At 40.4% G+C, this 15,131-nt stretch overlaps 1 protein-coding gene across 1 annotated transcript in view; it reads right to left on the reverse strand.

Annotated features, from left to right (window-relative positions):
* Positions 1 to 357: 357 nt before the first annotated feature.
* The window catches only part of LOC135075398 (uncharacterized), a 116,205-nt gene continuing 101,431 nt past the window's right edge, over positions 358 to 15,131 (reverse strand). The window contains exons 61-66 of the mRNA XM_063969843.1: positions 14,523 to 14,779; positions 13,197 to 13,325; positions 12,258 to 12,380; positions 5,143 to 5,361; positions 4,229 to 4,368; positions 358 to 3,154 (exon numbers count right to left, since the gene is read on the reverse strand). Coding sequence (XP_063825913.1) covers positions 3,037 to 3,154; positions 4,229 to 4,368; positions 5,143 to 5,361; positions 12,258 to 12,380; positions 13,197 to 13,325; positions 14,523 to 14,779 — 986 coding nt within the window. The 3' untranslated portion in view covers positions 358 to 3,036. The remainder of the gene's footprint in view (positions 3,155 to 4,228; positions 4,369 to 5,142; positions 5,362 to 12,257; positions 12,381 to 13,196; positions 13,326 to 14,522; positions 14,780 to 15,131) is intronic.

The following is a 15,131-nucleotide window of genomic DNA, read 5'->3' on the forward strand; positions in this document are numbered from 1 at the left end:
CGTGCGTCGTCACAATAATATATGAAAAGTTTAGTTCTTGAAAGTTTTCGCTAGGGGCGCTGTACAATCCGTTATACATTTAGGCTGAGTTGCACCATCTTATTTTAACTTTGACAAACGTCAAAAATCTGTCAAACTCCATACAAAAAGCACCGGTTATTGTCATTAGTCATTGTTACGGTTAAAATAAGGTGGTGCAATTCAGCTTTAATGTCACTTTTTAACGCAGTTGACATCGAATGCGGTTGACGTAAACTCACACTACGCCTCCAGATTACAGTAGGAAACTACCACTACCAGTCTACTACCTGTATAATTTTATTAGGTATAGATAAACATGCTAAAATAAAATAACAATTTGAAATATCAACAACTTTAATGATCGGATATATACAAGAACAATATTACAAGTGTTAACAAATATTTGTCGGATGGTGCGGGCGGTCGGACGCAGCGTGAGGTACTAAATAATAATAACATGTTTACATCCACAATTTCAGGGTTTAAACTAAAAATACAATCGCAAATTAAACATATTGAAATGAAAAACCTCCACATTAGTCTTTATCTAATTATTATAACTTGAAAACAAAACAAAAATGTTAATACAGGTTATTCATGACATTATGGTTTATTGCCTTCTATAAATATAATGTAAACATACGAGATGCTACAATGCATGAACCACCAATTCGTTGTAATAAACTAAAATACAACCTCCACGACGACTACACGATAAACTAACGAAAACTACTAAATTTAGTAACAACTACGACTAATTTACAATTCGCTGAACTAATATAATATCTAAATACTGCTTCCGAAATCAATTTTAAATAAAAAAACAAGCAAACTGATCAAGGCCGCGAAATTGCACACGAAATACATTACAAACTAGGCACCGTACCATATAAAGATAATTCGTGATGATTATATCCTTTGCGTTGGTTTCTAAGCAAGTCGGCGTGAGTCGGGAGCTTAAGGGATAACTTGAATATTGGCAAGGGACAGGACAGCTCCCGAAACAACCCACTTATCTCAGTCAACCCAACATCAGAAAACAAACAAAATACATTAATCAGTAATTGCATTAACAAATCGCACACCTCGGCGCGACGTCGCGTTGCGAGACAATCGTTATTCGGTATCGACTACCGAAAGCGACTGTCTATCGTTAACCTATATAAAAATATGAAAATAAAATAATAATTTAATATCATAAATCTAAGTGACATCGTCAACCGCGTTAACAGAGAAGTAAGTAAACTTTACATATTCACAGCCCTAACAACGCCCGACGGACCCTGACGGATGGCGCGTCGGCTTGACTCCGCACGTTACCGAAGCCCCGGCGCTACAAGGTTTCGGTCGACGCAAATGCACAGAATCTCTCTACAGTCTTTTACACGAAAAGTCCTAAGCCGTGGCGTTAATGTCGATGCAAATACATCTGTAAATTTTCATACTTTTATATCCGCGAATCCGCGGTCCTTTTTCGCGAATAGAGCTCCACCTTATAACTACACTCAACTAATTTTAAAAGCCTGTTATAGAAATCAACGTCCGTAATAATCTAATGTATTTATTGCATTTACTTATCAGTCAGGCTTTCGGCGCTGCCCTCCTACGCAAAGAGGCACGTGTGAATTTGATTTAATGATGTACTTTATTAGTTTCATAGCAGTTTGTTAATATTTAACGGATCTGTAGAAGGATAGCGTCGCTCAACACTAATAGATTCTATGGTTACACAAACAAACATACAATTTGCTAATAACAACTCGTTAGAGTAACTATATAAATCGTAATTCGGAAGTTAAATCTGCGGCAACAAACATTTTAGACGCACTTATATAAATATAATTCAGGAAAGAAGGGGTACGGGATGTCAACAATGTTGTATAAGTAACAATATATATTTTAAGATATATTTTACTAATAAATAATATCTAAATTAATGCAACATGAAAATTCTACAAGTATCATCGGACCGTTACAATATCTTACTTTTAAATTCATAGATTAACAAAATACCTATCTACGGAATAAGTTTATTGTGTGTATATGTTTAGGCACTTGGTAAATAACGTAAGGAGAAACGGCTTCGTAGGGGTTCTTACATCACAGACTTCATCCATAGTGATGTTTGTGATTGACGTATGAAACAAGTTTTAAGTTTTATTCATGTTATCTTAGGAAGCTGCTCCTCCGTGCGTTATCTACAGTTTATTTCATTTAGTTATGTCGATGAATGGATTACATTATTTGCTTGTGAAATGTTTAATGTTCAAGCACGAAGCGGCATGATCAAAATCGATGTATCATACGCTTTTGGCGAAAAAGCGTTCGTCATTTTATTCGTATACGTAACTAGTGAATTTAGGGCATATAATAAGTAGGAAGAAGAAGAAAGTTTAAAAGCGTGTGCTAGGTTATCGTACGTTTGGCATGAATTGAAGGCCTGAGTCGCATAATAATAGTGGGTACATAATTTTCTAAGTTAAAATCCAAAATAACTCAAAGTCCAAGTAGTCCTGCTCGTACGAGTACAGACAATTTGATTACACTTACGCAGTAGAAGTTGTGTTAGCTGAGAAAAGGACGTCATCTTTGTGTCTTACAATTGACAAGTCTACGTTACGCCGGCGCAGATCGGTCTACATATTGGTGTATTGGATCCAAGGTAACTTGGAGCCAATGCAGCCAATGTTTGGCGCCGGCATTACAGAAGGGTTGGTTACCAGGTAAAGCCTGGTCCGTGAGCACGTAGAATTTTGTCCAATGACCCCAAGCTACCCATCCTTATCGCTCGCGCGTAATTATATTGCTGTCGCGACTGTGCGACGCGCGCCCGCAGTGAGTGTGCGAGCGCGACAGCAACATAATTACGTGCGAGCGACAAGGATGGGCAGCTTGGGGTCATTGGACGGGATTCTACGTGCTCACGGACCAGGCTTTAGTCATGATGCAAGCTAGTCCGCACTTGCGCTCGCGCATGGCGGGTTCAGTGACCTCTGGCTGGGCGGGGCGGGGCGCTCAGAGCGAGTCGCGGTGCCACACCCAGGTGCGCTTGGTGTGGTCGAAGCGGTGCGCCAGCCATTGAGCTTGTAGTAATTCCAGTCGGTCTGCACTCAGGTATAGCGGTTTGCCGCGCCTGCAAAGAAAAAAGTTTCAATCAAGATTTATCTCCTTCAAGCGCCTAAAATACATTCAATTTTGACCAGTATTTTGGCACTTATGAATGTCAAAAATAAGTGTAGTAAAATATAGACAGATCTAAGGAGAGTTTTGTGTGACCATGGCAAACTATCTACCGGGAAGCTTGCACAGTGACGTTACAACAGAGTAAAGCCTAATGGACCACCTATCGCCCGTCCTGTAACTAACAAAGAATTTACATAATGACGTCACTATAGAACAAGGCTTAACAAAACGCCTAGGTTGGGCGTATTGAAGTATATTATTTGTCAGTATTATAACAGTGTCATACTTTTCGACACAGTTCCCAGTAGACCGTTCCGTCACCGCCCAACACCGTCGCGTGCCATGCACGGAGCGTCAACAAATGTTGCACAGACCGCCGTCGACCCGTTCAGTGGGCATAGTAGAGCGTACCGTGTTGCTTTTCGTGCCTGACACGTTTCTAGCACGGTCATGGTATGATACGGTGTAGTGGCACAGAATAATAATAAGTACTACGTACAGAAGTTTTACTTCGCGAAGGTATTTAAAAAAATGTATGCTCAATGTCATTAACAATATGGTGTAATTTAGCCTGTCTCAAGAGTCAAGCACCATTTTGTTGACAATGGTCAGTGATCGGCACTGCGCCGAAGCTATAGGGCTGACTTCGGTAAAATGACGTGACGTGAGGTGCCAAACTGCGGAAAATGGCGGAGGAAATACATGATTTAGCATGAATTATCATGAATAATATTAACTAATTATTTACCTCTCAGTGTCTTGAGGCAACTTAAAAAAGTACATTCTGTGTTTTTATTATTATTTAGGCAGTTAAATACTGCACAGTATTTAGTACACCATTTTTTTTTTCTTCCATCATACACAAGAACACGCCTGCGTGAGTCAATGTTCGCTCGTATGTGAGGCCTTGTCGAATAGTATCCTGTAGGTGGGCCATCGTGCGTGTTTTGTTTTCGATGTAAACTCGCGGAGATGAACAGGCCTGGTAGTGGGTAGAGACCTTTATTGAAGAGGATGCACTCACTTGAGGTCGCGGTCCTCCTCGTCGTAGTCGTCGAGGTAGAGGCTGCCCCACAGGCAGGCGCGGCGGCCGCGGATCACGATTATGTACGTCGACGTCACCACCAGGAAGATGCCCGTGCCGCCGCCGCACTCCATTGCGTGCTGAAATTAAACATACCGCATATTACGAACATGTTGCGTGCTGTAACACAGCACACGTTAAGACGTGTATCGACATTGTGAAACTGCTCGCGAATTTGAGTAGAATGTATATCATCATCATCATTTCAGCCTTAGGACGTCCACTGCTGAACATAGGCCTCCCCCAATGCTTTCCATGTTGATCGATTGGTAGCGGCCTGCGTCCAGCGCTTCCCTACCTTTACGATGTCGTCGGTCCATCTTGTAGGTGGACGTCCCACGCTGCGTTTTCCGGTACGCGGCCTCCATTCCAGAACCTTTCTGCCCCACTTCTAGAACTTCTAGAATGTCTATGGCAATGCTTAAATCGGCTCGTCAACGTGTCTCTACGGAGCCGCGCAGTGTCGATACCCGCCTTAAAGTTCCACGTCACGACCCATAGTGAGCTGTGCTAAATACCAGTGAAGGGACAGCGCGAAGCAGGAACCAGTCTCACCTGTAGTGTTGCTCGATAGTCCACTATCGATCATAATAAAAGTAAAACTAATGGATCACGCGTAGCTATACTATAGTGTTTGGTTATTTCTGACAGATTTTGCAATACTATCGCTAGGCACAATCGATATTTTACGTCCAATTTGGATATTGGACGTAAAAATATCGATAAAACTACCAGTATCAAAAATATTGATCGTAAAGCGCTACTATACACATTATGGTAACATTATCGATATCAAGATTATTTTTCGAGATTAACTATCGATAGTCCCACTATCGACTGTTCCACAACCCTACCTGCACGGCCTCGGCCACCTGCTGCTGGCGGCAGCAGGCCTGCTTGAGGCACACGAGCGTGCCGCACAGCAGGCACACGGACGCCTCCTTGGGCACGGCGCCGCACTGTGCGCACACGCGCTCGTGGTAGTAAGTGAACAGACGGTCGTAGTCGCGCGGGAGAGCCAGTAGCGCCGGTTGGGCCCACTCCACGTGCATCGAGCGGAGGAGGCGGCGGACCTGTAGAGAAAGCGATTGATTGATATAGTGGTAGTATGAGTTAAGCCGATCAACGTAATCTAAGGCAGGATTCACATTGACCAGCGCGAGTCAGCGCGCAGCGCAGAGTCCGTTCGGCCAAAAATGCGGTAGTCTTGCCATCATGTCTGCGCAACGTCGCCAAGAGGCCAATGCTGCGCATACGCTGGCAAGCTGACGATTCTTGAAAAAAGCTAGTGTGGGTCTGAAGTAGTGATGTACAAGACGTAATGTCTATGGGCAACGGTAATCACTTACCAGGCGATCTGTCTGCTCGTTTGCCTCCTGTCACATAGGCGTCGAGTCCTATTTTTGAAGCCTCGAGGCGGAATGGCAAGGCTCAGTAAGCTCGGTAGGCTCGGTGCCCCGAGCTTAGCCGAGCTGCGAGCTCTCTGAGCCATGCCTCGAGGCTTTAAAAGAGCTCGAGCCTTGAAAAGAGCTCGAACCTTCAAAAGAGCTCGAACCTTCAAAAGAGCTCAAACAAATAAAAAAACATCACCTACGTTGATTTTAATTATGAGATTTTTAAAATGGACCTATATTTTATTTTGTTAGGAAAAGTTATAATTCTAATTGTTTGTAGTCATTATTTGATTTGTGCCCTTATGTAAAAAACTTTTTTCAAATATGTATTTTATTGTAGTATCAGAATTTCTGCAGTTTTATTTAATAGGACGATCTTAACACAAAAGTTAACTGGGCTTTCAAAAAGGCTCGAACTCTCTTAAAGGCTCGAGCTCTGCAAAAGACTCCAAGCTTCATATAAACGAGGCGAGCCCCGAAAAAGGCTTGAACTCTAAAAAAGACTTCAGAGTCGTCGAGCTTCATACAAACGAGGCGAGCCCTGTAAACGACTCTGAGCTCTCGGCAAAAGGACTCGGAAGCCTCGAGCCTTGTACATCACTAGTCTGAAGTCATGCATAGTCTGAATGACAATGACACTTTGTCTCACTTGCACACATTCGTAATATTTAGCGAGAGCGAGGTAGAGTGTATTCAACATTTGAACTTGAGTGTAGTGTTTTCTGCTGTACCACCTAGGCTATACACATCTTGAAAACATTCTAGTATTCAAGTCCGAAGTATACGCGAATATTTGGCTACACACAAAGCGATAGCGCGAATCATTGTGGTCTAGAGGTAATTGCAAATATAACATCAGTGTCAGTCCACCAAGATAACTACCCCAATCCCCTTCCTCATTATCACACATGATTAAAGCAAACGGGACTATTCCCACCTCTCGTTCCCACAACTGCAACTCCTGTGTAGCCAGGATCTACAGCTTGACCGCCATAAAAACCCAACCAATGAAGGTCAAGTTTGTCCCGGGTGAAAGTTAAACTGTCACTGGACCCGCAACCGAATTAATCAGAAGAACATATGAGTTTGAAATTAAGGTTCGACTTGCCTCCATTGCAAAGCGGGTGACAGGTGACAAACAAAGATTCATTTATTTATTTTTGGGAAACATACAGTTACAATATAATTTCACTTAGGTGCAGTAAGACAACACATACACCAATTAAGTTTCCACAGTTAAATATACACATAAAGTTGGGCAAACCATTAGTAAAAATATAAATTTACATAAAAAAAAAAAAAGTAAACAAAGTGACAAAAGAAAAATTATCAACTAATTAATAAAGGAGCAAACTGCAAACATCACCTGACGCTCACAATTTAGTTGCCACAAGACAAATCCCGGATCTGTTTTTTAAACTTACTTAAATTAGACCCAAGTATGTCTAATTCTTGGAATTGTTTGTTGTAGCAACGGCAAGCGCGAGGCAGAAAGGTGTTGAAAGCATAATTAGTCCTACGAAGGGTCATAATTAGTTCATTGTTTTTTTGCCTGAGATACAGGAATTATCTGGGGGCACGGCAGTGCCCCCACCAAGTCGAGCAAAAAAGCGGCACGGCCGTACCATCCTTTTCTCGAAGCAATTCAGGCCATTTTCGACTGCCTGTAACTTCGTTGTGGATAAAACTAGAAGGCTGAATTTTCATTAGCTATGCAGGCATTGTAAAGACACGGTATACAGGGTCCTTCTAAACTAGCTACATTCCTTTTAATGGGGGCATCTATACGGTACACTGAACAAGTTCACCAAATTTGAGTATGTGTTTTATAATGATTTTACAAAGTTACATTTTCTAACAAAAATAAAAATTCATTTCGTCTTACATAATGGAACATGCTGTATTTTTTACTCACACAACAAAGCTGTAGTGTATTCATTCTGCACAGGAACACGAGACACAACACACACAACGCTCACTACCACTGCACACTTTTTTGTTGTTTACACTCACGTCATAACAACTCACAGCAGTCGTCACAGCTGATAGCCGATTAGCTGATCGACTGATTGGGCGAGCTATCACTTCAATGTTGCAGGCCTACTCTCATATCGTTGTCTATCCTTATTATCTTATGTTAATCACAGTAAAACGGACTCACGATACCATCGAAAAATCAACCAGCAAAGGCCATGATTTTTAAGGCGCGTCTTAGTAAATTTATTTGCATTTGTGCATCTGTGCGTCATAGTTCACTTCACGAGCACTACAAAACACACGCACACACGCCGAGGCGCCGACAAATGCCGACAAGCCGCACGCCTTTTGTTGACACAAAGACGCCGACGCCGCCAAAGCAAGAGCCGAAAAGTTGGCATAAGCGTACAGTCGACAAAAAAGAAACTTATTTGTTTATTATTTTATCTGCTTGCTTTCGATTTCAATTGATTCGAATCTAAATTATGGTGTTGAGTATTTCATGGTAAAATATCCTATAACAGATAATAATTAAAAATTAATCGAACTTATTGTTTTGTGAAGGTAATTCAATGGCCTAGTCAATTATTTAGAAACATTAAATTAGACTATTGAAGCAAATAAAACTCTTCAATTTGTTTGTATTGATATTCCATTTATCCTAAATCAAAGTCCATTCTTAAATTAATCGTTAATGTCATCATTTCTATTACAATAGAAAAGTAGATGAGGTAGGTAGGTACCTAATTAGTTAAATAAAATTTCCGAATCATTTCCGTTCCAACTTGGTATTTATTTATGACCTATCTTATGTACCTGTGATTTAACAATAAACACAATTTTAATTTGAATAGTAAAAAAAAGTTTGTTGAATTTCTTAATTTTATTTTGGTGAGTGTACATTGCGCTAGCCGGCGGCCGGCGGCACGTGTCTAAAGGCGGCGGCACGTGTCTAAAAGTTCGTTTGCTGCGCGCCGGCTAGTGTTGTACGATACGACACTCGAGTCTTGGAATCTTACTTATTAAAAGTTTGAAGAAAATAAAATAGCTATGAATTAAGACTGTGTGTTTATTATTTTATTGGACCGTTTTAACTTTTTGATTACGAAAATCGTCAGTCTTTAGATGGATACTTCTGATTCGATTATTTGCGTTTAATGCAATTTTATTGATATTACATTTGTATTGTGCGATTTATTTTATTTTCAATTAAGATATAACATACGGATGATGATATGAAATCACTCATTATTGCCTATTAGTATACACCAACTCAAGTTCATGTCATGATTCAGTCTAGCTCAAAGAACTTAAAATACTCGAAAGGACTCGGAAGACTCAATTATTCCCTTATTCATGTGACTAACGAGTCCTAGTCTTAAAAATAAACTCAAGTCTCAAAATAAAGACTTTAAAGACTCGAGGTTCTTACAACACTAGCGCGGTCGGCTATTGTGAGGGACGGCTGTCTTTGATACCACCGACTCCGCCACGCATAAATAAGGATGTCAACTCCAAAATTCTTTCTAATCTTAACAATAATAAAACTATCATTATTTACTTTTATATTTTTTTTTTGTTTCTACGATGATTTTAATGATTATTATTTCAGTTTAAAATTGATAGTTGGGAACAATTATTTACTTATTTACTTCGGAATACTAAAGACTGCCGATAATCACAGGTAGATAATTCGATAGCGTTTAGTTTCTGCTATGATCGAGTCAATTACGAATCACATTTTTAATTTGCTAAGGGGATATTAAGCGATTAAAATTAACATGAAAAATGTGCCTGCTTTATCGTAATAATAACACTGCACAACAAAATCGAACTTTTTTTTTGTTGCATGAGATTTTTCACTTGTTGTTTACTAATTTAGGCTCGCTGATTTTAAATATACCCTCAGATTTTTTCTAGCAGCTCTAGTTTATGAGATACAGGTACCCTCTTAAAATGTACTCTCCATTTGACTGCTGATATCGCTATCGTCAACGTCTTACTAGTTTCTGTTTCTTTTTTTGCAATGACTTCGTCTAGAAGGACCTGTGTAAACAATCCAAATAGAATTGTCACATTTGTGGCAGATATACATTAAAAAAAACCTGTTTAAATGTGTCAGACTTCGTGAAAAATGCCCATTTGGAGTACTTTCAACGGCTGTTGGAAACAAATAACAAGCCCTGGATACCGAATATAGTGTGTAAAACGTGTGTGGAGTCTTTACGATTATGGAAAAATAACAAGAGGGATCCCTTGAACCTTATTAGTCCTATGATTTGGCGGGAACCGTCAAACCACCACGACGACTGTTATTTCTGCGTTGTAAACATAACAGGAATTAACCGCTCAAATCATTCTAAGTGGGTTTATTCTAATATGCCATTAGTTACTAGACCTGTCCTGCGTTCAACTGATACACTAAAACCCCAACCATGTACATCTCAGGTACTGTACTACAGTACGTCCGCATGAAAATGTTCAACGAATGGATCGTTACGAAAATTGAGTGTTGAGAAGTTAAAATGTGAAATTTTCGATGGACCACAACTTAAAATATTAATAAACGATGTAAATTTTACTGAAAGTATGACAAACGCTAAAAAAAATGCCTGGAATGAGTTTGTTTGGTTCGTAAAAAACTTTTTGGGAAATAAGTAGTCCGTCAATTTTCCTGACCACGTCAATCAGTTAGTACTATACTTTTAGCAACTTGAATACAACATGAGCATTAAGATGTATCTCCTTCATAGCCACCTTGATCGAATTCCTGAAAATCTTGGAGATTTAAGCGAGGAGCAGTGAGAACGCTTTCATCAGGATATTTGCGCTATAGAAGAGCGGTACCAGGGCTATTGGAGTGAAAATATGATGGCTGAATACTGTTGGATTATCCAGAATAGTAGTAGCACTCGAACTCATTAAAAAAAGTCACATAAAAGAAAGTTTTGTTCTAATTACATAGTTAAAGAAATTGTTATATGACAGGAAACCATGTTTTTTTGATAAAAATAGCTACTCTTCACATCTCAAAAAGTAGAGCTGCTAGCGAAAATCTGAGTACAGATTTGGAATCAGGGTAGAAAATACAACTAGATCCATAAAAAACATTCCATGCAACAAAAATGCTGTTGTGCAGTGTAATAACCGTAATTCTAAATTTCATAGTCATGGTAACTATCCCATTTGTGTATGGCATAAAAATAAGTCATTGATTTCGGCAACTAACTTTTTTGCTTCGTTTCGTTGCTACGTTTGAAATAAAAGATTTTTACAAGCGCAAAAGTATTTTAACGAACTTTTGAATAAACATCATTCCATTAAGGCCACTAAATAAGTACTTACCACATAAGATTTTTTTATGTTACCAAAAATAAATAAACTTTTATTTTCTGCTTAATTTAATTCCTTAAATAACTAGTAGTAGCCCTAGAATAGCTTGTGTGGCGCCCGGTCCGTCGTCCGGCGGCACTCTTGTGTTCGCGGCCAGTGGCCCAACGGCAGCACAAGCGCAATGGCGGCCATTACGTAAGCTCGTGTGCGTGCGGATTTTTGTCAGTGTAGTAGTGAATCAGCTGAACAGGGTGTTGTATTGGGTTGATAAGAAATGAAGTTGTTTCCTTAATTATCTCGGAAACTAGCCTGAATTTTTGGCTCAAACTTTGGGAACGTATTCAGTGTGACGTATACATGCTCCCATTAAACGGAACGTAGCTGATTTAGAAGGACCCTATATTTAAAATTTCATTCAATTTGAACCAGTAGTTTAGGAATTATAACGGGTCAAAGTTACTTAATTTTGTCACTCACTGACTGACTCACTGACTCACCGATCATCAAAATTCTAAGGCACTTCTAGCAGACCTAGAAGCTTCAAATTTGGAATATAAGTAGTGTTTGGTGTATGAATCAAGGAAAAATTAAAATATTTGGGGGCACGGTAGTGCAACCGCCAAGTCGAGTAAAATTTTTCAATTTCGGTCCAGTTTTCTAGATACATAACTGCTGTCTACAAAATACAAAAAGAAATGAGATTTGGGGGCACGGTAGTGCAACCGCCAAGTCGAGTAAAATTTTTCAATTTCGGTCCAGTTTTCTAGATACATAGGTAACTGCTGTCTACAAAATACAAAAAGAAATGAGATCCCATCAAAAACAATACTTGTCAAAAAAACCAAGTCTCGCAACTCAGTTGTTCTACGGTAAAAAGTTGTGAGATCCATGTAATACCAAGTCCAGGCCAGGAAATCTTTAACGTTTTACATAAATATATTGACTTGGCCATCGCATGAAAACACGTGTAAATTAAATTATTTTGTGCGATGGCCAAGTCAATATATTTATGTAAAACGTTAAAGATTTCCTGGCCTGGACTTGGTATTACATGGATCTCACAACTTTTTACCGTAGAACAACTGAGTTGCGAGACTTGGTTTTTTTGACAAGTATTGTTTTTGATGGGATAATTCTTAGTTCAGGCACGTATGTACTTTTACCTATTATAGTTTAATATTAGCCTATGGTTAAAAACTGTCAATAAGTTATTAAATAAATAATTTATTTATTTATTGTTAAAACAACTCTAAACAGGAACTCACCACGAGTTGTCCCCTGGCGGCGGCGGCACCGAGCTGTCGCGCCCAGGCGAAGGCGGCGCGCGGCACGTCGGGCAGCAGCGCTTGCGCAGCCGACCAGTCCGACCACTGCATGCCGTCCGTTACCTAGAGACGAAAGAACACAGTGTTACGTCATAACTACACTGTAGTCTTGTTTAGTGACGTAGCATGCCTTAGATGGGCTTTGTAACAACTTTGGGGTGTTCGCCTTTCCATCCTACTAATATTATAAAAACGAAAGTTTGGATGTCTGGATGTTTGTTACTCTTTCACGCAAAAACTACTGAACGGATTTTGATGAAAATTTACAGTATCATTGTTTATAACCCAGAATAACATATAGGCTATTTTATGACGATCTGTGACAAACTAAATTTCACGCGAGTGAAACCGCGGGCAAAAGCTAGTCTAAAATAAAAACAAACGGCATCTAAATAATATTGTAGTAGGCGAACCCCCTCGTATTTTAACGTTGTAGGGCCGTAGGCAGTTGACTACTCTGCCTAATGGTTCCAACCGATCAGGTCAAAACCGCACACAATGGTCCATCCTAGCAGAGTAAATACAAATGAGTAGGTCATCTTCATAGAAACGCACGGGCGCGGTTTGTATGTGAGCGCGCTAACACGTATGCGGCGCGCACGCACACACTGACAAAATTTAGCGGGAATTAGCGGGGAGCCAGTCGTGGTTGCGCCGAATATTGTCAGTGTGTGCGTGCGCGCCGCATACGTATATTGGCGCGCTCACATACAAACCGCGCTCGGTGTACAAGAAAGACTACAACGTAGGAAGAATGGCGTGAAGCTTTCCACCAAACCAGTTGTGACGATCACGACCACTCTGCCAAGAGTGTAGCGAGGAAGAAGATTATTTTCTTCAAACTGCTCGCATATTGAGGTGGCTGTAACATGGACTCACCAGCTCGAGGTAATAAGCCAGGCGCACGAACTCCTGGCGCGGCGTTTGTATCTCGGGCAGCTCGCAGTCATATAAGTGGTGTCGCAGCAGCGCCGCCAAGCGTACGAACGGTAGCAGCAGTTCTTGCAGCTGCAAATGACGCGCCATCAGCAACGAACACAAGATCGAGTAGTCAAGATAGATACAAGCGTGTGGAGCCACGATAGTGTGTCACAAATTACAGGCTCGCAAGGCTTCATGTATTTCTTTCTTTGAAGAATAAGAATAAGAATGTCTTTATTCAGCACAATTTAAGGTATACAGAGCAAGAGTAAGTAAACATAAAAAATAAATAAAAACATATGCTGAATAGGCGCCCGTTCAGCAAAAATCGCGACATGACACAAACGTCATGCCGAGAAGCTGGTTTTCAGCACCAGTGGGTGATGAGGATTGAGCGCCCTTCTGGTCGAGACCTGTGGTCGAGATGGTTTGATCAGACAGTGTCAGACAGGTTATAGGCGAGTTACAGACTGATGTCACAGTGAGCCAGGTCAATCTACTGACCATAAGGTAGTCAATCCGCAAAATGTAAGCAAAATTCTTCATTTGATTCAGGTAAAATTAAAGAGGGCCGTGCTCCTGCATTGCAGAACAATAATGGTGATGATAAAGTCGTTATGCTATATTTAATATTTTTGCGACAGTATGTAAGTTGCTAAAAGTAGACATTTTACAGCCTCTTACAACCGAGTCTCCAGCGCGTGTTTTGTCTTACACCATCAATAAAAACATGTCAACTCAACATTCAAAATTTTTGTAGGTAATTTTGTTGAATATTGAAATGTTTTTTTTTGTTGATTGTGTAGGGCAAAACACGCCCTGGAGACCCGGCTTAAGACAGTTTTCACATCGAAAAACCCATATACCCAGTGTGTTTGTTATTAAATGGGTAATTTTTTCATAATGTAAGTTTAGAACATCTATGGATGTGACGAAAGAGTGGATTCCTCTCAATACAGGTTACTTAAACTTAAAGAGAGGAATTCCCCAACATGCTTACTAAGTGTCAATAAAATATTTGAAAAGCTTTAAAAGAGTAACACTTTTGGCTTTTTGTATTATAAAACAACATTTAAAGCTATTTGCTTCACAATTAAAATATTCCTTTAGTTTTCCGTACAGACGCCATTAAACAAAAACAAACTGTCAAATCTAACTTTTTAAAAAACCTTAGTGTATCATTTTTACTCACGTGCCAGGGTTTGTACGCGGGAAGTTTGAACAACAATGAGGGTCTATAGTGAGTCTCATTACATATTTTTCATTTTTTTTTAATTTTCATACCTGCGCCTCCAACTGAGCTATATCCAGATTAGGTTTCTCAGCGTGCGGCGAAGCTGGCCCATCCTCAGTAAACAGTTCTGAATCAGCCAGGGCAGCCAATAGCAACCTCGCGGCGGCCCGTAGTCCCGAGCCCGGGCCCGCGGGCGCCGCCGCGCCTAACGCCGCGCGGCCTTCCGCGTTGGTGCTGGCAATAAACTGGCAGACTATCTGGTAGTAGGTGAGTGCGTAGAGGGAGCGGACGACGCAGGTGAATTGTTCTGGAATAGGAAAGATTTCATTAAAGATTACCCTTATGAGTAAAAGTGGTGAGACACGACACACTAGATGTGACCTTTAAATGCGTGCTTGTTATGCTGTCTGTCTCGTTTGTAGCTATTATGAAAGTTGGCAATTCCTCGCAGAATGGAATATCGTTACATTTGGCGATGGTCATGAGTACGCTCACGTCTACATAGGCGTTAATAATGCAAGTTGATTTGATTTTGATTGTTTGCTGAAAAGTTTTTGAGAGCCAGGAGCCGATCGTTTTTGAGGGTCGAAGGTTACTTTTTTCCATGTTCTGCGCCTGCGCACTTACCCATGTCAAGATGCGGCGGCCGCTGCGGCGCT

The sequence above is a fragment of the Ostrinia nubilalis genome, chromosome 10 (genome assembly GCF_963855985.1).
Source record: "Ostrinia nubilalis chromosome 10, ilOstNubi1.1, whole genome shotgun sequence".
Classification (NCBI taxonomy): domain Eukaryota; kingdom Metazoa; phylum Arthropoda; class Insecta; order Lepidoptera; family Crambidae; genus Ostrinia; species Ostrinia nubilalis.